This window comes from Mus musculus, chromosome 5, assembly GCF_000001635.26.
Source record: "Mus musculus strain C57BL/6J chromosome 5, GRCm38.p6 C57BL/6J".
Lineage (NCBI taxonomy): Eukaryota > Metazoa > Chordata > Mammalia > Rodentia > Muridae > Mus > Mus musculus.
Window position 1 is genome coordinate 38,717,453 of NC_000071.6, and position 25,662 is coordinate 38,743,114.

A 25,662-nucleotide genomic window follows, 5' to 3' on the forward strand; every position below is an offset into this window, starting at 1 on the left:
CTCTGGTTCTGTCTAGACAGGATTCTAGGAAGGATGTGGGGTGTTGGTGGAAACGAGAACTGCTGTTGGGAGCCAGAGGAGGACAAAACTTCACAGGGGCAGAAAGGAAACTGGGGTGCCATGGAAATGTGTTTCTTGAACCAGGACAGTGACTAGCCTGGTATTTTCATTTGTCGAAAGCATTCAACTAGACGTGATACTTGGAATTTCTCATAGATAGTGCATATAAAGAATATCTTAAGTGTTTTTTTGTAAACACAGACAAATATTGAAACTCAATCCCTTACTTTCTTTGAGGCCTCCTTTGTAATAAATTCCTCTATTTTATTCCACCAACTAGCGGGGACTTAGTACTAAGGAGGCTTCAGTGTAAGCATTTTAGAGTGTGGGGAGGGTCCAGACCCTGCCCTAGGCAAAGCTCACGCAGGTTCCCAGGAAGAAAGTGAGAACTCACCTCCATGCTGGAGTTTGAGCCTGCTGAGCCCCGTGATCACTGTGGTACTGGCTCTGGGGCTTCTGGCCTGTCTCAGGGCTTGGGGGCGCTCAGCCATAGTGAGCCTCACTCACTTATTTGGTTGGTCAAGCTGGAAGATGCCTTAGATTATTGGTTCTCAACCTTCCTAATGCTCTGACCCTTTAATATAGTTACTCATGTTATGACCCCTAACCATAAAATTATTCCGTTGTTACTTCATAACTCTTATTTTGCTACTGTTACGAATCGCAGTGTAAGTATCTGCTAGGCAGGGTATCCGTTATGTGATCTCCAAAGGCGTCGTGACCTACAGGCTGAGAACCACTGCCTAGGCTGTTGCAGCTTGGGGCTTCTTAAAATATCTCCAGATGTGGTTGTGAGGGGTGGATGGTGTAGGTTAGTGCTTGAGCGAAGGCCTTGGTGGCCTCTGAGTGACAATGAGGAGAAGCTCGTCTTTAGTCCCTTGCTGTCCTCTGAGTGACTGCAGAGTACAGCACTTGGTGTTAGCGTACCTTTAATAGCCCTGACCTTTCTAGTCATCCCTGAACAGAGTCATGAGGCCTCTACACTGTGAGCCCTTAGCAGGCTGAAGGGTCCTGCTGTGCCTTTTAAAGTGCACAATAAAATGTAAAGAGTCACCATTTTAGCAACTTTGAGTGCATAACTCATTCCATTAAATGCATTTATATTGCTTTTAAAACCATCACCATTATCCATTTCCAAGAATTTTTCCATCCTCTCAAGTCAAAACTTTGTGCTCCTTAAACAACAGCTCTTCATTACTCTCTTCTTTATCCTAGCCCTGGGGAAACCACCTACCTTGCTTGATATCTCTGTAAACTTGGCTGCTCTAGGAGCTATGACTAGCAGGAGGTATATGTGTGTCCTTTAGTGTTTGTCTTTCTTTACCTAGTATTACGTTTTTGTAGTTTATCTATGTAGAACATGTCAGATGTGTGTGTGTGTGTGTGTGTGTGCGTGTGCGTGTGTGTGCATGCAATGTTTTGTTTATTTCTCTTTCTCTCTGTCTGTCAATGGATGGATACCTTTATTCTTCCTACATGTTGACTATCATACATAATGTTATAAAAACAAGAACTCAAATTCTCTTGAGCTCTTCTTTCAGTTCTCTTGGGGATATACCCAGTAGCAGAATATGGTAATTGATTTCTACTTTATGTATGTATGTATGTATATATGTATGTATGTATGTATGTATGTATTTTTGTCTGTCATCTGGAATGCTGCTTTAAAAATTATTAACATACCAATGCAAAGTGAAAGCAGTCAATTTACAGAATATTACACAGACCTCATTATTGAGATTATTTAGAGCTGCCACAAGTCATAAGACTCGTTGAATTGTTGAAAGTGGGAACATCCTGATCTCCTAGCTCTTCTCATGCCCATGAGAAGTTTGATCTTATTTATTTATTTATTTATTTATTTATTTATTTATTATATGTAAGTACACTGTAGCTGTCTCCAGACACTCCAGAAGAGAGTGTCAGATCTCATTACGGATGGTTGTAAGCCACCATGTAGCTGCTGTGATTCGAACCCAGGACCTTTGGAAGAGCAGTCAGTGCTCTTAACCGCTGAGCTCTCTCTCCAGCCCCCAAGTTTGGTCTTATATAGACGTTGAGTTAGAGCTCAAGAGTCCTAAGGCCGTGAGTGCAGCAGAGCAAACTACATCCAGGTGCATGTAAAGGGGAAATGAAAGAGGGTTCCAGAGTCCATGGGAAGAGTGGGAATCCATTAGAAAATTAGGTAGAGATTAATTAAAAGGCCAATCAAAGACATTTGAGGTACTATAAGGATTTCAAGGAATTGATCAGAGATCCCAGATGCTTCACTTACAGACCTTGGGAAGCTCTGGAGCAAGGCACTCATAAGCCAAGGATATGGAATTAGGGTGGCACCATCTTTTTTGGTGCTGTCTTTAGTAAATAATGTTACAGCTTCTGGAGGAAGGAGCAAATAAGACACAAAGAATACTCGTTCTTCTTAGTGGGAACCACAAATGCAGATGGACTGAGAGGTGATTGTGTGACTGGAGATGATTTTAATGAGAGATCATGAGACATGGGATGGATAAATAAAGCTACTTATTAGCTATTTCTAGCTAGCTCTCTTCTGTGTCAGGAATCTTAACTCCTCACACTGACTGACACACATAATCAGTGCTCAGGAAATGGCTGCCATGCTCAACTGAAGTTTAAATGTGATGTGTGAATCTTTGGATGGAAAATGAACTCAAATATTCAAATTCCAGTTAATCATCCATGAAACTTAACAAAATGTTAAGTCTGAATTTCTCACGTGCCCCCCCCCCCATAATTAATGAACAGAATATTCTGAGAATTGGGAACATGTGCAGATTGAAAAATCTGGTGAAAGAGTAATGAAGTATGGCACAACAAAACCTTTTAGAAACATTAAAACCCAATGATTTGTCATTGTATGTGTGGTGGATTGAATATGTATGACCCCCGTAGACTCATATGTTTGAATGCTTGGCCCATAGGGAGTGGCACTATTAGGAGTGTGGCCTTGTTGGAGTGTGTATGGCCTTGTCGGAGGAAGTGTGTCACTGAGGGGGTTGGTTTTAAGGTCTCCTATGCTCAAGCTATGCTCAAGCTATGCTCAGTGTGGCACATAGTGTCCTTCTGCTGCCTTCAGATCAAGACATAGAACTCTAAGCTCCTTCTCTAGCACTATGTCTGCCTGCATGCCACCATGTTTCCCGCCATGATGATAATGAACTAAACTGCTAAAACTGTAAGCCAGCCCCAGTTAAATGTGTTCCTTTATAAGAGTTTCCATTATCAGAGTGTCTTATCACAGCAATGACACTCTAACTAAGACAGTATGGGAAAACAATTAATGGCCACCATAGTGATCTGCTTTGGGCATTCTCAGTGAGCTCTCACTGGATGCCAAAACTGCTAGAAGGGCTTGCGGAGGTGCTACTGTCTCACCTTCTCATCAGGCTTTGTGGGGTCAGGTTTCTCCGAGTTTGTGTTTTCATAGGGCAGCATTCGAGGGCTGTGGCTGGCTGCAGCTTGGCATCTCTGAGCAGGACAGTGCTGCATGCTACCTGTATGGTCTGGAAAGAGATCACACTTAAATGAAGTTGCATTGCTGTCTCAGTCTGCCTCCTTCCAATGTGTAGCTGGGCTCATCACCTCTGCCTGTCTGTGGCCATCTTTATGGACTAGACAACATCCTCTCGCCAGGAATTGTAGTGCTCCTCCACTTCTACATTCCCCCTCCTCACAGGGAACCTGAAGTCATCTTCCAGAACTGTACTTGTGTAGTTGGGAGAGATAGCTCAGTGGGTAAAAGTGCTTGCCTTCCAGCTGTGATGAACAGAGTTCAAGTCCTCAGAACTCATGTAAAAGCCAGATTCTAGTGAGCAGCTTCAATCCCAGCATTCCTACCAGGAAATGGTAGGCAGAGACAGGAGAATCCCCAGAAACTGAAGGGTGGGGTGACTTAAAATCCTAGGGGTGTGGCCAGAGTGCCATCTCTCTTCTGGTATACTCATACACATGCAGCAGTCACAGATTAGCACTCTGCACCCCACCCCACAGCTCTGCCTGCCTACCAGGAGGTCAGCTCAAACCGGAAACACACAGCTCCACTTGCCTCCTGGGAGACCTGCTACCCAGGACACTTAGGCCAACCAACATCAGGAACAAACAGATGGTGAAAGACAAGTGTAAGAACATAATCAACAGAAGCCAGTGCAATATGGAACCACCAGGACCTAGCACCCCCTGTCCTATTGCTGCAAGCCCTGCATATCCTAACATACCTGAAAAGTAAGACTGTGACCTTAAATCCCATCCCAAAGATGATAGAGGCCTTTAAAGAGGATACAAATAATTCCCTTAAATAATATAGGAAAACATAATCAACAGGTTGAAGCCCTTAAAGAGGAAACACATAAGTCCCTTAAAAAATACAGGAAAATATAATCAAACAGGCAAAAGAAATGAATAAAACAGTCCAAGAACTAAAAATGGAAATAGAAGAAATAAAGAAAACACAAATGGAAGCAACCCTGGAGATGGAAACCCTGGAGATGGAAAGAGAACAGAAACTACAGATGCCAGCATTACCAACAGGATTCAAGAGATGGAAGAGAGAATTTCAGGTGTAGACAATACCAAAGGAGAAAGGATACATCGATCAAAGAAAATGCCAAATGTAAATGTTTCTAACTCAAAACATACAGGAAATTTGGGACACCGAAAAGACCAAACCAAAGAATAATAGGAATAGAAGAGGGTGAAGATTCCCAGTTCAAAGGGTCAAAAACATCTTCAACAAAGGAAAAACTTCCCAAACCTAAAGAAAGAGATGGCTAGAAGCTTACAGAACATCAAATAGATTTGACCAGAAAAGAAAATCCTCTCACCACATAATAATCAAAGCACTAACTATACAGAACAAAGAAAGAATATTAAAAGCTGCAAGAAAAAAAAGGCCAAATAACATATAAAGGCAGAGCTATCAGAATCACACCTGATTTTTCAACAGAGACTCTAAATGCCAGAAGATCCTGGACAGATGTGTTATAGATTCTAAGAGATCACAAATGCTAGCTCAGACTACTGTATTCAACAAAACTCTCAATCACTATAGATGGAGAAACCAAGATATTCCACGACAAAACCAAATTCAAACAATGTCTTTCTGCTTACAGAGAATACTATAAGAAAACTCAAACACAAGGAGGGTAACTATATTCAAGAAAACACATGCAAAAAATTAATCACCTTACAGCAAAACAAAGATAAGAGGAACTCAGATACATACACTAATACCTTTAACATCAAAATAACAGGAACTTACAATCACTAGTCATTAATGTTTCTCAACATCAATGGACTCAATTCACCAATAAAAAGACACAGGCTTGCAGACTGGATATGCAAACAGGATCCATCATTCTGCTGCATACAAGAAACACACCTCAGCAACAACGTTCATTACTTCAGATTAAAGAACTGGAAAAAGGGTTTCCAAGCAAACAGACCCAACAAACAAAATGGAGTAGCTATTCTAAAATCAAATCAAATAAACTTTCAACCACAAATCTATCAAAAGAAATAGGCAAAGACACTTCATACTCATTAAAGGGAAAATCCACCAAGATGATGTCTCAATTCTGAACAGCTGTGCCCCAATGCAAGGGCACCCACGTTCATAAAAGAAACTTTACTAAAGCTCAAATCACACATTGAAGCTCACACAATAATAGTGGAGGACTTGCATACCTCACTTTCATGAATGGACAGGTCATTGAAACAGAAACTAAACAGAGTAACAATGCAATGAACAGAGTTTATTAACCAAATGGTTTTAACTGATATCCACAGAAACTTTTACCCCAAAACAAAAGAATATACCTTCTTTCAGCACCTCATGAAACCTTCTCCCAAACTAATCATATAATTAGGAACAAAGCAAGCCTCAACAGATACAAGAAGATTGAAATCACCCCCTGCCGTCTGTCAGATCTTCATGGGTTAAGGCTGAACTTTAACAACAGAAACAACAGAAAGCCCTCATACTCATGGAAACGGACTAGCTCTTTACTCAATGATCACTTGGTCAAGGAAGAAATATGTTGAGGTTTGCTCTGTTGCTATGTATTGTAATGCTAAGTGCAGGCCCCCAAGACTTGGTTGCCCCGGAGATGAGAGAGTCCACATGTAGACCTATGTGGTGCTATGTGAAGTTATTTCTGATTGGTGAATAAGGATGCTGACAGCCAATAGCTGGGCCAAAGAGACACAGGCTAAGTTTGGGATTCCTGGGCTTAGGCTCAGAGGAGAACCGAGAAGAGAAGAAGTGAGGAGGAAGAGACAAATGGCATGGGGTAGGAGTCAAGAAAACATGGCCCTGAGGACTGGCCAATCAGAGATAAGATCAGCTGAGAGGAAACATAGTGAGAAATAACTCAGGGTTATCACCAGAAAAAAAAAGTAGATTTTAGCAGCATAAAGGGTAGATATCTGCCCAGCTTTTGTGTTGTTTGAGGCTTATCATAGATTAAAAAAAGTTGTATGTCTTTTATCTGGGAACTGAATGATCAAAACAGAGTAGAAACCCTTGGTAGTAATTAAAAATTTCTACAACAGAAATAAAGAAATAAATTATCAAGACTTTCTAGAATTCAATGAAAAGGAAAGTACAACATACCCAAACTTATGGGACACAATGAAAGCAGTGCTCTGAGGAAAATTCATAACACTAAGTGTTTTCATAAAGAAATTGGAGAGATCTCACATTAACAACTTAACAGTACACCTGAAAGCTCTATAACTAAAGGAAGCAAACACATCCAAGAGGAATAGATGACAGGAAATAGTCAAACACAGGGCTGAAATTAATCAATTTGAAACAAAGAGAACAATAAACAGAATCAACAAATCCAGGCGCTAGTCCTTTGAGAAAATCAACAAGATAGACAAACCCTTTATTAAACTAACTAGAAGGCACAGATAGAGTATCCAAATTAACAAAATCAGAAATGAAAAGGAAGACATAGCAACAGAAACTGAGAAAATTCAAAGAATCATTGGGTCTTACTTCTACAGCCTGTTCTCCACAAAATTGGAAAATCCAAGTGAAATGGATGAATTTTTAGACAGATATCACATATAAAAGTTAAATCAAGATCAGGTAAACTACCTAAACAGTCTCATAACCCCTAAGGAAATAGAAGCAGTCATTAAAAGTCTCCCAACCCCACCCCCCCCAAAAAAATCCCAGGGCCAGATGGTTTTAGTGAAGAATTCTACCAAGCTTGCTTTCTTTCTTTCTTTCTTTCTTTCTTTCTTTCTTTCTTTCTTTCTTTCTTTCTTTCTTTCTTATAATTGGCATAGCTCTGTGTTTTTTTCTTAAGATTTATTTATTATTTACTATATGTAAGTACACTGTAGCTGTCTTCAGACACTCCAGAAGAGGGAGTCAGATCTCGTTACGGATGGTTGTGAGCCACCATGTGGTTGCTGGGATTTGAACTCCGGACCTTTGGAAGAGCAGTCGGGTGCTCTTACCTGCTGAGCCATCTCACCAGCCCATCTACCAAACTTTCAAAGAACTGCTAATATCAATACTTCTCAAACTGTCCTGCGAAACAGAAACAGAAGGAACACTATCTAATTCATTCTATGAAGCCACAGTTACCTTGATACCTACACCATACAAAGACCTAATAGAGAAAGAGAACTACAGACCAATTTCACTTACAAACATCAACACAAAAATTCTCAAAAAAATTCTTTCAAACTGAATCCAAGAAAACATCAAAGACATCATCCACCATGATCAAGTAGGGTGTATCCCAGGGATAGTTAAATATACAAAAATCCATCAATGTAATCCACCATATAGACAAACTGAAACAACAACAAAAATTACATGATCATCTCATTAGATGCTGGAAAAGCCTTTGACAAAGTCCAACATCCCTTCACATTAAAAGTCTTGGCGATATCATGGATTCAAGGCACATACCTAAACATAATAAAAACGATGCACAGTAAGCCAATAGCCAACATCAAATTAAACTTGAATTAATCCCACTAAAACCAGGGACAAGACGAAGCTTCCTGGTCTCTCTATTCAATAAAGTACTTGAAGTTCTAGCTAGAGTAATAGGAGAACAAAAGGAGATTAAGGGGATGCAAATTGAAAAGGAAGAAGTCCAAGTATCACTATTTGCAGGTGATATGATAGTATACATAAGCGGATCCCAAAATTCCACCAGAGAACTCCTACCTGAAAAACAACTTCAGCGAAGTGGCTGGGAATAAAATTAACTCAAAGAAATTAATAGCCCCTCTTTACACAAATGATAATTAGGCAGAAAAAGGAATTCGGGAAACAGCACCCTTCATAATAGCCACAGATAACATAAAATACATACCTTGGTGAAACTCTAACCAAGCAATTAAAAGATCTATATGACAAGAACTTCAAGTGTCTAAAGAAAGAAACTGAAGAAGATATCAAAAGATGGAAAGATCTCCCATGGTCATGGATAAGGTAGGATTGACATAGTGAAAAAATGGTCGTCTTACCAAAAGCTACCAACAGATTTAATGCAATCCCCATCAAAATTTCAATAATATTTTTCAGACCTTGAAAGAGCAATTTTCAACTTCATATGGGACAACACAAAACCCAGGATAGAAAAAAAGAACTTCTTGAGGAATCACGATCCCTGACATCCAGCTGTACTACAGAGCAATAGTGAGAAAATAGAGATAAACAGTGCAAAGTGTGGGCACAGAAACAGACAGGTTGATCAATGAAATAGAATTAGAGACCTAGAAATAAAACCACACCCCTATGCATACTTGATTTTTGATAAAGAAGTCAAAATCACACATTGCAGAAAAGAAAGCATCTTCAACAAATGGTGCTGGTGTAATTGGATGTCTGCATGTAGAAAAATGCACATAGATCCATATTTATCACCCTGCACAAAACTGAAGTCTAAAAGGATCAAAGACCTCAACATAAAACAGGATACACCAAATCTAACAGAAAAGGAACACCAATAGCTCAGGCAAGGGACACTGTCAACAGGATGAAATCATAGCTTACATATTAGCAAAGGATCTTAACTAACCCTGCATCCAATAAAGGGTTAATATCCAAAGTATATAAAGAACTCAAGAAGATAAACTTCAACAAACCAAATAACCCAATTTTAAAAATGGGGTGCAGAGGTATGATGGCTTTTTCTGGATGTCAACTTGACTACATCTGTAATGAACTACAATACAGAAATGAAGGGCACACTTGTGATTTAGATCTTGAGGCTGGAAGACACAGGCTTCTAACCCAGATCTTGACATGGAGATCTTGAGGCATAGTGGCCATAAAGAGCTTAGGCTTTGGCAAAGTAGAACACACCTTTAACCCCAGGAGGCTGAGGTGGGCAGATCTCTGAGTTCAAGGCCAGCCTGGGACAAAGCAAGTTCCAGATCCAGGCCTGGCAGTACACACCTTTAATCAGAGCCAAGCCTTCTGCTAGAGGCCCACATAAGGACACTGGAAGAAGGAAGACTCACTCTTCTTTGCTTGCACTTACTTGCCAGCACATCTGTTAGAACCTACTTCAGGATTCCAGCTTATACAGAAAACCAGGTGAAACAAAAACAGCCTCATGAGGCTGGGCAACAACTAGATTTTTGGACTTCCCATTCACAGGTGTCCATTGTTGGGTTAGTTAAACTACAGACTGTAAGTCATCATAATAAATTCCCTTAACATATAGAGGCATCCCCAAGTTCTGTGACTCTAGAGAACCTTAACGAATACAGGAGCTAAACAGAATTCTCAATAGAGGAATTTTGAATGGCTGAGAAGCACTTAAAGAAATGGTGCTCAACATCCTTAGTCATCAGGGAACTGCAAATCAAAACGACCCTGAGATTCCACCTCACACTAATCAGAATGGCTAAGATCAAAAATTAAAGGGACAGCACATGCTGGCAAGGATGTGGAGAAAGGGGAACACTCCTTCATTGCTCATGGGTTTGCAAACTTGTACAACCATTTGGAAATCAATCTTGCAGTTTCTCATAAAATTGGAAATAATTCTACCTGAATACCCAGCTATACTGCTCCTGGGCATATACCCAAAAGGTACTCCACCATACCACAAGGACATGTGCTCCACTAAGTTCATAGCAGTCTTATTCATAATAGCCAGAAACTGGAAACAACCAAGATTCCTCAGCTGAAGAATTAATACAGAAAAGGTGGTTTATTTATACAATGGAATACTATTCAGCTTTTAAAAGCATCGTGAATTTTGTAGGCAAATGGATGGAACTAGAAAATATTATCCTGAATGAGGTAACCCAAAAGGGCATGTATTGGTATGTACTCATTGATAAGTGGATATTAGCCATAAAGTATAGAATATCCATACTATACCCCACAAACACAAAGAAGTTAAACAAGAAGGAAGGCCCAAGCAAGGATGCTTGAATCACACTTAGAAGGGGAAACAAAATGGTCATAGCAGGCAGAGGGAGAGAGGGAACTGGGTGGGAGAGGGGAGGGAAAGGGGAATGGAGAGGCAGGGTCAGGTGTGAGGAGAGACAGGAGAGGCCCTGAGGGCCTTGAGAATGAATGGAAATCTTCAGCTGCAGGGGATGGGTGGGGAGGGGAGAATCTCTAGGAAGTCCCAGAGACCTGGGATAGAGAGGCTCCAAGGAGTCAATGCCTGTGACCTTAGCTGAGATGCTTAACAGTGGGAACATGAAACCTGAAGAGACCTCTTCCTGTAGCCAGGCAGGAGACCCAGTGGAGGAATAAAGACACCAATCCACCCACAAAACTTTTAACCCAAAATTTGTCTTGTCTAAAGGAAATGCAGAGATGGAGCAGAGATTGAAAGATAGGCCAACCAATAATTGTCTCAACTCAAAACCCATCCCATGGGCAAGCACCAATCACTGACATTATTAATGATACAAACAGGAGTGTAAGCATAACTGTCCTCTGAGAGGCTCTGCCCAGCAGTGGATTGAAACAGATGCAGATACCCACAGCCATACATTGTGGCAGAGTTCAGGGACACTTGTGGAAGAGTTGAAGGAAGGATGGAAGGCCCTGAAGGGGGATGGGAACCCCACAGGAAGACCAACAGAGTCAACTAGCCTGGACCCCTGGGAGCTCTCAGATACTGAGCTACCAACCAAAGAACATACATGGCTTTGAACAAGGTGCCTGGCACATATGTAGCACATCTGCTGGTCAGTCTCCATGGCTGCCTTGGACTGGCTTCAGTGGGAGAAAATGAGTCTAATCTGGCAGAGACTTAGTATATTGGGGGGGGGGGGCACCATCTCAGAGGAGTGATGTAGGGGCCTGGAGGGAAAGCAGTGTTTGGGATGTAAATAAATAAATAATTTAAAAAAATCTTCTATCAAAAAAAAAAAATCCTAGGGATATGCTGATTCCATATCCAGAATCTAAGAGAAATCACACTGGGGCAATGCAGCATGCTGTCCCAAGAGAAAGTCTACAGACCTTTATTAGTGAGAAGAACATTGGCTTAAAAACTTTCGTGTAAGTTATTCTGGAACAGAATGTGGGGTGGGGGTGTGTTATTTAAATAGCAGTGACTGTCTTTTCACTGTGGCTTGGAACAGTAAGCACGGAGTTGAGAGGAGAAACCGCCGTTATCAGCATTTCTTATTACTCAGTTCGTGCTTGGTGCCCAGTAGAACGCAGTGATCATGAATTTTTCATGATATTGTGGCAACTGATTCATTATTGCTCAACCCCGTATGCCTTGCTTAAATATTTAAGAAGTCCTATTTTTAAAAAGAGCGTTTGGCAATAATTATGCATTTATGGTCTGTTCACAGAACTAGTTAAATGAAACAATGTCAAAATTGCCACGCAATCTCCCCGCCCCCCACCCCCAACCCCAAAAGGCCACTGGTTTGGATCTGTGTCAGATGACGAGTGCGTGAACGAGTGATTGATTCCAAGCACGCTCTCTGTACCCCAGCCCGAGGAGTCATCGTTTCTACCCCCTCGGAATGAGAGCCGCTAAGCTTCTGAGTCCTACCTACAGGAGACATTTGAGGTTGATTAGCCAACAAAGCCTGGAAAAGGGAGGGTGGCCCTAATGGAGAGATTGGTAAAAGGCTAAGAGAAGAGTATTGGGGGTGGGTGGTTGACACCCCCCCAAGAGGCAAAACAGTCTGATTAAAGGAGGCTTGGGGTGGGGGTGAAGCTTTACCGCTGCCAACAACTTCTAATTTTAAATTAAATTCTAGCTTTAATTAAAAAATTAATTTTTATTTAAAACTAAATTTTGAATTTTAAAGTGAAATTTTTATTCAGCTCCATGTCCTGGCATGGACTCTGACCCTTGCTATCAGCTCAAGGGTGCTAACTTGTGAGTACAGCAAATATTACCGCAGAGAAAGCTGCACATCCATCTTGGGGCCACTTAAAGGACAGCATTTCAAAATCGGGCATTGGTCTGGAGAGATGGCTCAGCAGGTAAGAGCACTGACTGCTCTTCTGAAGGTCCCGAGTTCAATTCCCAGCAACCACATGGTGGCTCACAACCATCTGTAATGAGATCTGATACCTTCTTCTGGTGCTATCTGAAGACAGCTACTTAGATATAATAATAAATAAATCTTCAGGCCAGAGAGAGCAGGATCGGAGTGAGTGGGGGCAACTGGAGCGAGTGGAAGTCCTGAATTCAAATTCCCAGCAACCACATGTACTCATATACATTGAATAAATAAATAAATAAATAAGTCTTTTTAAAAAAGGATATTAAAAACTGGGCATTGTGTCAGTACTTATTAGAAAACTTTAACTTACATTTATATACAATTAAAATTAACTTTATAGGGATAAAAGCCATATGCATGTTTTCAAAACAAAAGAAAATTAAATTAAACTAAAAGCAGACCAAAAAAAAAAAATCCACACTTCCATATTGAAACATCAAAGTATCTTGGCATATAATAAAACTCCTCTCCCTTCTAGTATATACATATAGCACACATATAATCTGTTTACATGGATTTTTTATGGTTTAGCTTGAGTTAAATTATCAATACATTGGGCCAATTGTGTTTATCTGTAAGGAAACTACCCAGAAACAAAGTAAACATATCCAAGATTCTTTTTCCATTTGTAAGATAAGAATCATGACATCAGCAGCCACAGAGATGTAAACCTCACTCTTGTATATGAATGTTCACCCTTAAGGCAGGTACAGGAGTAGCAGCCGGGACACTGAACTCACTAAACTGAGAATCTGTGAGTGTAAATGGCTCATCGTCTTCTGCCCCAGTCACTACAACGTCTGAAGAATCAGAGATGAACTTCATTCAGCAGAACGGATATTTGCTTAGTAAGCTGATGGAGAAGCGATGGAGGGTCAGTGGAAGGACAGAGCTCTCTCTACTGTGTATCTTTTGGGAGTGGCCACGTTTTGAGTACTGACCATGTGTCTAGTTGGTGCTTGTTGGTGGAAAGAGAAAATAGTGGAGACAAGCCATCTCCCCTGTAGCCTCTTGGCTTTCTTAAGGAGCCTAGCTTCCCTTGTGATGTCTTCCCCCGACCCCCACCCCAGCAGCCTGCATTGCACTGGCACTGTGACTTAATATTATTTCATTTATGTGGATTGATGTTTTGCCTGCTTCTGTGTCTGCGCACACGAATGATGTTCTGGGACAGTGGACTGGACTCCACTGCGGTCCCAGACTCTGCTTGCTTTGCTTTCTATCCATGCATGCTTTAATCTTTAAGAGCAAGGCCCTCCAATCTTCTCTAAGCTATGATTCTTTCTAGCTCTGAAGCACATATTCAACTCACAAGTCAAGCCCTTTCTGGCTCTGTCCATCCCAGGTATTCGCCTCGCCACATTGACATCCCAAACCTTCTTCTCATCTTTGCATGCTTAAATCTGACCTTCAGCACTCCTGTTGCTGACATTGGAGTTCCAGGGCTGGAAAGAGGCCATGAGTAAATCACAGCTTTCTTTGACCACTCAAACCAGGTGTATAGCATAACTGTACACACAGGATCAGGATTTCAAGGCCAGTTTAGGCTACACAGTGAGTTTAAGACCATCTGAATTACATGAGACCTGGTCTTGAAGAAACAGAAGAAGGAGGAGGAAGAGGAGGAGGAGGAGGGTGAGGAGAAAGAGGAGGAGGAGGAGGAGGAAGAAGAGGAGAAGGAAGAAGAAAAATCCCTTTTGGGGGAAAGTACCATTATTATTTTTTTTCATTTTTAAAAAAGATTTATTTATTATATGTAAGTACACTGTAGCTGTCTTCAGACACACCAGGAGAGGGCATCAGATCTCATTACAGATGGTTGTGAGCCACCATGTGGTTGCTGGGATTTGAACTCAGGACCTTTGGAAGAGCAGTCAGTGCTCTTAACCACTGAGCCATCTCTCCAGCCCCTGGAAAGTACCATTATTAATGTATACATTGGAAAAAGTAAACTTATCACCTGGGGCTTAGCTGCCTTAGTGTAGGGCAAAGCTGGAACGAGGCATGATGGGAACCAAGCATGTAGCTCTGAAATTCACTGATGTCATTTGGGAAAGAGAAAAAAGGGAAGAAAGAAGGGAGGACATTAAAATAGGGGTGTGTCAAGAAGACGGCTGAGTGTGTCTGGGTGTATATTGTACTGATACTAATATGTGAGGTTTTATTTTTTCCACTGCACCCATGGAATCTGCTGCTCTTAGTCTCAAACACTCTTTTCTAGCTCAACAGAGAGACTGGAACACAGCATCTCCCTGGGACACAGAGTAATCAAGAGGGGATATGCACACAACAGAAGTAGCTGAGACAAATGACACATGGATAATGCCCAGAGCCCCTGGGCTGGCACAGGGCTGAGTTTCTGCTCAGTAGCTTTGCACACAGATATGTTAGCCTTCTGAGCTTTATATCACCATCAGTAAGAGAGATTGTTTAAGTTATTGAGATCATTTAAAAGTTATTTTAAAGATTTCCTTTCTTGAGATAAAGCTGTATTACACCCAATATGTTGAAGAACATCATCCACAACTGTTGGTGAAGATGGAGAGGACACAGGGTACTCAGGAGGTGTTGGTGACTAGCGGTGACGCCACCTCACTTCTGGCGAAGATCAGGTGTAGTATGTTTGCATAAGTTTAATCAGTTTAACTGCTACATCTACTTTGCAAAATACATCTGAGGCAGTTAAAGAGACACACAGCTGAAGACACAGATATTTCTCTTTTAGGAAGAGCCAAGCCTACTGTACTTCTGTAAAGAAATCAATACTCTGGTTTATAACAGCAATGCTTATGAGAGGATTATTTTATTATGAATTGAAGTAAAAAACTAAGTTATGTCACTTAACACACAAGTGCAATACTATTAGCCAGTGAAAATGAGACAGTCACAACTGCGCGCACACACAAGCATCCAGTCGCCATGTAGGACTCTCATGGAGTGCTGGCTTACCTGTTTATATCACGATCTTTATTTATAGTGAGTGTCCTTACCTCTGGCTTGTATACTGTGCTTTCCTGGCATGTAGGAAGAGCTAAAGAGAATGTCAGAATTGGTATGTTAGCATTCCTGTGACGACAAAATCCTACTCATGGGCAAAGTTACTGGCAACATCTTAAGGTGAGATTTATAAAGTACTTACATTTTACTGAACTCATTCAAAGAGTTGTTAGTTTTCTAAATAGCAAGACATTGACTTTTTCTCACCTCTCTCAAGTCTGGCAAGTGTTAGCCATGGAATTAAGGGACTGGTGGGCACAGTGTTTCCCTTTGTTATTTCCATGAGAACACGTTATAACTCTTTGCTCTGTTAAGCTGAGTGTGGTCTTGCCTCTTAGCTACACACATAAACACTAACATCGGTGTGCTTGGGGCTCATATTCTCTTGAATTTCTAGTGATGGGGAGTCAGCTACACATAGGAAGAGGAGCATAGAAGTCCATGCTTTTCTCATCCATGTGAGCTGGATGAGAAAAGAATGCAGGGTATCATAAGGAACTCCACGCAAAACGGGGATTATGAAAATATAACAGAAGGCAATCAAAACAGCAATACGCACTTCTAATTACAAAAGTGGTGTGGCCAGGATGGCTCGCCCAGGTCTGAGCCGTGTACCTCACTCTAATTTTCTAGAAATTAGTTTGTGTTTGTGTTACAGTCAGCGTCAATGTAAGCTCCAGCTTCTAATAGAATTTCATCTAATTACATGAGTTGTGCTCTATTGTAAGGATTGTGCTACTGATGGGAACCTCTGGGCTAATTAAAAGCCACTTGACCTTTTCGTAGTGCCAGTGAAATCAACTGTATCTGCTTTTTGTTGTCCCCACAGAAGCCCAAGAACCTTACAGCTGGTTCTATCACTGAAAGGTTATCTGAGGACCAGAGGGTGTGGCCATTACTGCTTACATTCTTGACATCCTAGCTCCTGACTGCCAGAACCCACATCCCCTCACAAGAAGCTATAGTGTTGTTTCTGTTAAATGTCTGAGGGGGAAAAAATGAGTCACAAAGTTTCTCTTTGATTTTAAAGAATTTGTAGGGAATACTTAAAGAGGTGGGGTGTCTTTACAGAATAGTTTAGGTACCAAGCACATAGTTCATAAGAATAAACATGAGACCCTAAACAACTAAAACGGATGTAGAAGTGATGATTCATCTAACAAATGTGTCAAGCACTTTCAAGTGAGCCTCTGTTTGGGAGAACTATAATGCTATAGTTATGCTTTAGTGTGGAGGAGCGCATGCAGGGACATATGGCTGTCCTAATGGGCCTGACAGATGTCCCAGGAAAGGTATAAAGTGTCAGCTCCTGTGGTGGCGAGAGGTCACACAGGTGGGACTGCTCAGACTGTGGAGGACAGGGAAGCATGCTTTGGGAATGTGGACAGCACTGTAGGGAGACTCAGAGAGGAGAAACCACAGGCAATTCCCCAAGATTCCAGAAAGGGCATCCCACACAAATGGGGTAGGATGGATACTCTCTGTGTCAATAGTAGTCCTGGCAAGAGTTGATGGGGACTAGTGTACGGGGAGATCTGGGAGGAGAAATGGGTATATTCAAGTTTGGGAATGACATTGGAAATCAGAGCAGATTTCAACACAATCATCATGTGATGCCTGTAACCTCTCCCTTAGGAAGGGCTGGCTGAATAATTGGATGCCCAGGTCTGGAGCCAAGCAAGGGGGCTTGGCCAGGAGACGGGGATGTGGGAACCATTGACATGGGGATGCCATATGTCACTGAACCATGAGTTTCAGGACTTCAGTGACAGAGAAAGGCCATAAAACGAACTCGGAAGTACCAGCAGCAGCATTTAGGGCTGTTCTGGGAGATAAGTCCAAGAAGGAGACCTAGGAGAGGTAGCTAACTAGGAGAACAATTAAAAGCAGACTTTGTGTAATAAATCAAGCACACAAAGAAGCTGAAACCACATGAAGTAATGACCACAGGTACCAGCCAGATGAAGAAGCACATTATCCTCTCATCTCAATGTGACTTTCCCTCTTATTAGAAAATTTCAGTAAAAAAAGAATGTTGGGTCAGATTGGGATTCATATAACAAATAGCCCCCTAAGAGCTACAGAGCAGTGGCCCTAATCTCTGCAGGACAAAGAATGAGAAGTTTCTGTAGGTACAAAACAGGACAAATTAAAAAATGAGGCAGGCAAAGGGAATAGAGGTTGGGATGTTCCGAAGTTCACAGCCTGGTAATTGTACAGAGAACAGCTGTTTGCTAGGCTCTTGTTATGTTTTAAGGCTTAGACACCAACACCATCCAAACCATGTCATTCACCAGTGGTGACATCTTTCAGTCTGAATCCTATAGCTCCCTCCTAACAACCCTTCTCATCTACCACTAATGTGGACACTCCAGTAAACACTCATTAAAAATCAAGACTCCATCTCTACTGTGGGCACGCCCCAAAGACAGCCATGACTGTTGGGCAGCATTGTTAGAATCAAGTTGCTACAGCAGCACGGGATTGGGCTTTGGAGTTGCCCTTAACTTCAGCAATCAGGGACTGTGTCTCTTGAGACTTCATTGTTACCATCTAAGGAGTGGATGAAGTGATTCTCTGGCTCTAACCTTGCATGTGACCTATGGAAATAAGTTTTCTACACACAGAGAGAAGTAAAATGGGAGAAAGTAAACAGAAGACTAGATGCACAAATATATATCTGAGAGGGATAGTATGGTGGCTGGAGGGCATCTGATGAGGATGTAATATGTAAAGATGAGGGCTGAGGACTGAGGTCACAGCCATTAGCCAGAGTGCATAACACCAACTCAGAGTCCTGATGTTGTAGGCTCTAGATATGGAGAAAGCCATTAATTATTTATATAGAGTGACCTTGGTCAGGAAATCATCTTTGACTCCTCCTCAGCTGATGTCACAATCAACTGACATCAGAATTATGTCACTAGCTGCTCACCTGTAAGTCCTGTTCAAGTGTGTCTGTGGGCTTTGATGCAGACATGAACTGAGAACAGCTAGAGATGACCCACTTTTTCTGCAAGGTTGATGAGTATCTATCCAACTCAGTTAATATTCAAGTTTATACACCCCTCATTTGCCTGTAACATCCAATCGTTTATAAATAGCAGAAAGACATTAGTAGGTCCTAAGGCAGATGGAGGTGTCCATGTTTTCCAGAACAGAAGGTCAAAAATTTCCTGTTTCTTAGAAGTCTTGTTGTCACTGTCTAAGATCTAAGAAGACACATGTCTGCTGATCTGAGACCTAATGGGTGTTCCTGACTTCTTACCTGGCAATGGCAGGTGGACTCTTCTGTGTGTTTTGGTTTGATGATGGGCAAGAAGATTCTGGCTTTGTCTGGTGGTGAGATTCTGGAAAGCATGACATGTTTGGGTCAGATGGCACAGTGAATACAGTTGGGAGCTTTTGGGAGTTCACTGGGATAGCTATAATTTAAATTATTTTATTACTTATCCTGGTGCTTTTTAGAAATCAGTAGTAGTACCTTGTGGAGGTTGTAAAATTTGCATGGATTGTTTATAATGTAAAGCACACATTACTGGATTTTCCCAGAAATACAGAATACACCACCAGAAGGCATTTTAGGGATTATTATAGGTGGATTAGTTTTGAAGGACTTTGGTTTTATTATGAGCTCATCCACCCACCCCTTTTTTTGTTGGTTCATTGACACAATTCAATGAACACGTATAGAATGGGTTCTTCCCTAGAATCGGGAGTTACAGTGGGGAAGCCAGATGTGGTTCTTAAGCACAAGGGGACTATAAGCAAGCAGAACTATAAGCAAGCAGAACTATAAGCAAGCAGAACTATAAGCAAGCAGAACTATAAGCAAGCAGAACTATAAGCAAGCAGAACTATAAGCAAGCAGAACTATAAGCAAGCAGAACTATAAGCAAGCAGAACTATAAGCAAGCAGAACTATAAGCAAGCAGAACTATAAGCAAGCAGAACTATAAGCAAGCAGAACTATAAGCAAGCAGAACAGGAAGACCATTTTGGACAAAATGAGTGACATAAGGAAAATAAATTATGCTTAAGGATGTACGATTAATCTTGTGTGGCTGAGGAGAGCCTTCTGAAAGGTGACTGGTGAGTGACATTCTGATGAGAGTGTTAAAACCAAAGGACCACTGTGAGAGTGAGTCTAGGGATGCCCACTACCTGCACAAACCACTTGTGTTCTCATTCCCATCCTGTGGTAGGGCAAGGGAGTTTCCATGGTTCTGATGTAGACCAACAGGTACCAGTTGGTTACAACTGGGAATCTGTTTTCTCAATGCTTCCTCCTTGATCATTGTCCTAGGAAAGTTTAACTGTCAATGTCATACATCCTTCAGTCATCTGAAGGAAGAGCCTCAGTTGAGGAATTGCCTAGATCAGATTAGCCCATATGTCTTTGAGAGGGAAGGGTTAACTTGTTAATTGATACAGGTGGGCCCAGCCCACTGCGTTCAGCATCACCACCAGGAAGGTGGGGCTGGGGTATCTACAAAAGCTAGCTGAGCATAAGCCTAGGATGTGGGTCAGCAAGTGCCATTCTACCATGGTTCTTGCTTCTAGGTTCCTGCCTTTCTTTCCTGCCCTGTGATTTCAAAGTGTGAGCTCAACATCCCCCCCCCCCCCCAAACACAGACGTTGCTTTTGGCCAGAATGTTTAATCATAGCAACAGAGCAAGAAAAATCACCAGATGCAGCCAGGCTTCTGCATTGGAGTTTCTTAGCATGCCATTACTGGTCTTGCTTTTCATCATGGATGGATTTTAAGCAGCCATCGATCCTTACGAAAGACATTGAATATACTCTGATGTGTGACTCATAAAGCACTTTCCCAGTTGTGACAGTGGGCCGTATAACCAGAGAAGCATGCACACCTTGACTTAATTTGGGTGTTACTCTGCACTCTGCCCAAGGTTGACCACAGACTGGATATCACTGATTGAAGGGACTCTGATTACTTGAAATGGCATTTGAGTCAGTGATAGGTCCATTAATCACACACCCATAAAATCACTTTTTGTCATCAACAGCTACTTAGAACATCCACCCCTCTGGAGCTTCACGATGCCACATCCTTACATTACTAACATCAAAGCATGATGCAAGGATACCTGGATATTTTAGTACACTAAGATTCATCATAGATTTCATTTGGTTTTACAATTGCTAACAAATCCCCAGTTCTCTATCATGGCCCTTGGAATTCACAGACGGAAGTAGGCTCTGCTTCCAAGTGTTATACCTTCTTCAAAGTACAGGGCAGAGCCAGCTAGAGACCCACATTGGAAATATAATCAGACCCACGTAATTTTATTTCAACTACACACAAGCCAGAGGGAATCTCAGTTGAGAAAGTGCCCCTCACAAGATTGACCTTTCAGGAATTTTCTTGATTAATGATTGATGTAGGAGGACCCAGGTCACTGTGAGAAGTGCCACTTCTGGACTGGTGGTCCCCAGTGCTATAAGAAAGCAGGCTGAGCAAACCGTTAGGAGCAAACCAGTAAGGAGCCTCCCCCAACCCTGCCTCCATGGCCTTTGCATCAACTTCTGCCTCCAGGTTCCTGCTTTGTTTGAGTTCCTGCTCTGACTTCTCTCAGGACTAGAGTATGATATGACCTGAGAGTTTTAAGCTGAAACAAACCCTTTCATCCTTAAGTTGTTTATGGTCATGGTGTTTTATCACAGCCTTAGAAAACCTATGGCACTTGGTGAGTTGGAAAAGGTTTCAGAGTCCCAATCCATTTCTCTGTCATTGACTAATGTGCTTTGCTAATTCTCTGGGATATGGGGCTGGCCTTTTTGAGTGACAATTAATCATTTTAAACTAATGGAGAACAGGATTTCCAAGGTGGGCATGAAGGGATGCTATCTTCTCAGGGTGCTGCTATTTATCAAGGTGTGTGTGTGTGTGTGTGTGTGTGTGTGTGTGTATGTTAATAACACTAACAGTGTGTACACGTGTGTGTGAGGGCATGTGCATGGGTAACATTGGCCTCAGAAAGACATCAAGGTCTTCTCAAGAACTGTGGGAGAGCAATGCATCTCCCAAGTGGCCTGAGGTTACTGTGGCTTCTTTTGGTTAATGCATGTAGGTAAAGACGGTTGTCCTACTCCTGATTTTAATCATTGCCCTTACAATAGAGGATGTTGGGATAGCCTGCAAAGTCTTACATCCATCTGAATGACATCACACACACAGATCCCAGGCTTTAAACCCTCCCTTTCCATACAATGCTAACTCTATAGAGCTAGACCCAGAACCTAGTGAGATGGCAGTGGGGTGAAAACAAAACAAAACAAAACAAAACAACACAACAATGTAAACACTTACCTTCTTCTGCTCCAAGGACCTGTATTGGATTAGAAAAAGATAGAAAAGATAATGGTGAATGGATGCGGGTAACAGAAAATTTAACCAACACCATGAATACTGGGAGTCTTATTAGTGGAGTTTGGGGAAAAGTATTTAGTACAGACTTTTAAGGAGATTGCAAATAGTTTTCCTAAAAGACTACATGAAACCCAAGGTATTATCTTCTGTGTATGATGTAACAAATGTACAGCTGGCCAATGGTGTTAAAGGGTGATTTGACTACTAGAGAACTACTCACTCACAGTTATCAAAAGTCGTTAAAATATCCTTATTTGATCAACTGCCTTGGGGAAACACGTTTTCTGAGAAACCAAATCTGGCCAAGCTGCAAGGATGCTCATGACATTGTTATTTACAGCACTGGAGCACTGGAAATAGTCTGCAGGCCCAGATAAGTAAGAAGTGCTCCCTTGGGAGATAACTCAGTCGCTGAGAGCATTTGCTGTGCAACTGTGAGGACCTGAGTTCTGATCTCCATGACTCTTGTAAAAGTGAGGCATGACTGCATGTGCCTGTGGCTGCAGCCATGTGGGAGGAGACAGCCAAGCTGGGTGGATCCTGAGAGCCTCTGGCAAGCTGGGCTTTGCCAAACTTCAGTTTGTGAGGGATCTTAAGGTACTAAAGACAGACAGCAGCAGAAGCTGCAGCCTGACTTCTTCCTCAGGCCTTCACATGTACACACATGGGCCTGCACACCCACATACATACCTACATGCTCACACATACTACACACTCATACGCATGCACATGCATGCATGCATTGCACACAGGCACCCATGTGCACACATGCACACACACACACACACACACACACACACACACACACAAACACATATACTAACACAAGCACTAATGCATGCACTAAAGCATGCATCACATACATGCATGTACCCTCCACCACACAGGAATTGTTCATTTTGGACTTATACTTGGTTACGGAGGTATTATGCAGGCATAGAAAAAACTCCACACTAAGAATGGAGTAAGAGTACACTATCCACAGGTGGCATGGGGGTTTGTTTTAAGTGTCCATATGTGTGTGAGTTTGAAGAAAGACTGTAAAGTTTGTGTGTTTGTGTGTGTAGTCATGTTTGACTATGACGTTGTGAGGCATCTTTCCCTTCTTGAAATTTTCATTTTAAAAAATGAACAGATAATGTTATTTTTCTTAAATGCAGGAATTGCTCTTTCTAAACATTTCCTTTCTCTTTCTTTGATTAAAAATGATAGACTTCCTGAATGTGATGAAGAATCTACATGTTTATTGGGCTTGCACTCTGACCTCACTACACACACACACACACACACACACACACACTTTCTTCTTTGAGACAGGGTCCCAGTATGTATTTGAGGTCTCAGCTTAATCAGGTGATCCTTCTGCCGTGGCCTCCGTGGCTTCCAATGTGATGGGATTGCTTGTGGGTACCACCATGAACTGGCTCTACCTACGAACTCCAAAGAAGCAGTTCAGCGCCTCACTGCAAATAATTTCCAAAGTCCATTGCAGACATCGTCTCTGCTACGGAGCCTCCAGGAATCAGATAGACAAAGAATTCATGAACTTGGGGGACAGAAAATTCATGATATGGCTTAGGAACCTTTTGAAATAAAAAATGTTCTGATAATAAATAAAATCATACTTTTTGTGGGCATAAGGAAGATTTATTATACCTTTCATCAAAATTTCAAAGGGCTGTAAAATCTAGAAATATTAGGAATCATTGTTTTATAGATAAGTTACAAAGAGGTGGGGCTCTCTGACCAGTTTCCCAGAGTTATCTGGGAATAAGTTGACCTTGAGCCCAGCTCTCTTGATTCCTGTTGGCTCTGGAGACAAGAAATCTTTAGCAGCAGTTTGCTTAGAGAGGCATCCTGTGTCTTGTTTGATGCTAACCAACTGAAGGCCTTTTCATTTTAAAGACCTCAGCATCCCCAGGATTCTGGAATGGAGGGTATGTGTATTATGGATAGCAAATCAAAGCTAATCCGCAGGCCAGGTATAAAGGGTAATGAATCTCTTCTAAATGAGGGGTTTGAACGTCTTCCCACTGAGTATTCAAAGTTCAAAGTGCTCAGTCAGATACAGCAGGAGCTCTCAGGCTTGTCAAAGGTGAAGGGAAGGAGACCTATAAATAAAGTAGCCTGCTTCAGGGAGAGAAAACCTTTGCTCTATTTTGTTGGGGCCCAGCTGATTGTTTTGCTTAAGGTCTTCGAATTCCAAATCAAATACAATTAGAAAGCCACAGTGAAATCTCTCTAGTTCTACTGTTAACTTTTTTTTTTTCTGTTAGCAAATATATTTGAGTGAGGTAGAAGTGCTTTTCTCCTTTGTTCCACCCCACTCCTCCCTTTTCCTTCTTAACCTTTAAAAACTTATTTTCAGCTCCTCTCATTTTCAGGCAGAATCACAGCTGAAGGGAGCAGATCAGGACGATGGGATCTCCTGGCATGGCCCCCTGTTCTGCCAGTTGGGACGTTCTGACAGTGGATTCCTTCCCAGGCTTTCTTTGCTTAGGGCCATGTCAAGACCGCATGGGATCCAGTCTGCCCTGACTTGGAAAATTGGAATTCCACCCGAGCTTGAGTCCAGGCAGGTAGCCTGCAATTTCTGCTGAAATAGATCCTTTTTACCCCATGCAACCAAGTAGGGGCTTAGTGAGCCCACAAGCATGGCCCCTGCTCTTCCCAGCTGGCTTTTTTCCATACATAGAGAATTGGTCTCTAGTTGCAGCTTACACAAAAGCAGGCAAAGATCTTGGTAAACGATAAGAATCTGACTGTTAGGGTGAAGCCAAGTTCTAGCAGAAGCCCCCCCCCCCAAAAAAAAAGTTTGCAAAGAAAGTAGACAGTCCCTTGAACCTCCTGTGCTCCCTGCTGTCTAAGACGATCAGAATCTTGCTTCTCGCAGAGATAATATCCCAAATTCCCTCTTTGTTAGACAAAATAGCTACTTACCCTACTGAAGTCTTTTGCACTCCTCTGCCTGTAAAAGAGAGAAAAAAAAAGGAAGAAAGAAAAAGAAAAGAAAAGAAGATGTTAAATAAAGGCAATTTATCATGAGCAAGTTAAAATCATTGTGAACCTTATAAACCTTTGATTACATTTTCATGGCCAAATTAACAGCCCATAGTCCAGTGTGATATTCATCACTGTTCTAGAAAACGAAACCAGGCTATTTTTCTTGTAGTTTTCCAAGGGAAGGGAGCCGTGCTAAGCCAGTATGGAAGCTGCTAGCAGAGCTACCCGGAGGACTCGTTTCTCCCTTTCAGAGGGCTCGAGCCACCCCCTCATCTTTCCTGGCACCTGAGCTTCCATGCCAGGTTTCATCAGCTCACTTAGACCTCTGCTTATCCAGCTCTCAGGTTTTCACTGTGAGTTTTAAATACAAAGCCGTCAGGGGCACCAAGATCCCTAGATGTTCAGAGAAAGAATGGGGGCAGCAAAGAGAGAATGAGACAGAAGAAAAGCCATGAAACTGGATAGGAAGGACCCGACTGCTAGGTGGATGGCTGTCAGAGCAGGCATTATGCATTCAATATGTGGACAAGCCTCCAGTATTTGTGTGTGCACACACGCATACACACACACATACACATACATACACACATACACACATACACACATACATACACACATACACACATACATACACACATACACACATACATACACACATACACACACATACATACACACATGCGTATACATACACACATACACACATACAC

General features: G+C 41.8%; 1 protein-coding gene across 5 annotated transcripts in view; it reads right to left on the minus strand.

Moving 5' to 3' along the window:
* Clnk (cytokine-dependent hematopoietic cell linker) overlaps window positions 1-25,662 on the minus strand; it is a 171,271-nt gene that overhangs the window by 11,865 nt on the left and 133,744 nt on the right. For 4 of the 5 annotated variants that reach the window (XM_011240734.1, XM_006503974.2, XM_011240735.1 and 1 more), the window contains 5 exons: window positions 24,890-24,917; window positions 21,890-21,908; window positions 18,824-18,905; window positions 15,549-15,589; window positions 3,457-3,584 (listed from right to left, as the gene is read on the minus strand). In XM_011240734.1, the coding sequence (XP_011239036.1) occupies window positions 3,457-3,584; window positions 15,549-15,589; window positions 18,824-18,905; window positions 21,890-21,908; window positions 24,890-24,917 (298 nt within the window). Of the gene's footprint in view, window positions 1-3,456; window positions 3,585-15,548; window positions 15,590-18,823; window positions 18,906-21,889; window positions 21,909-24,889; window positions 24,918-25,035; window positions 25,171-25,662 lie in introns of those variants that run through there. The other variant, XM_006503977.4, reaches the window with a different exon arrangement.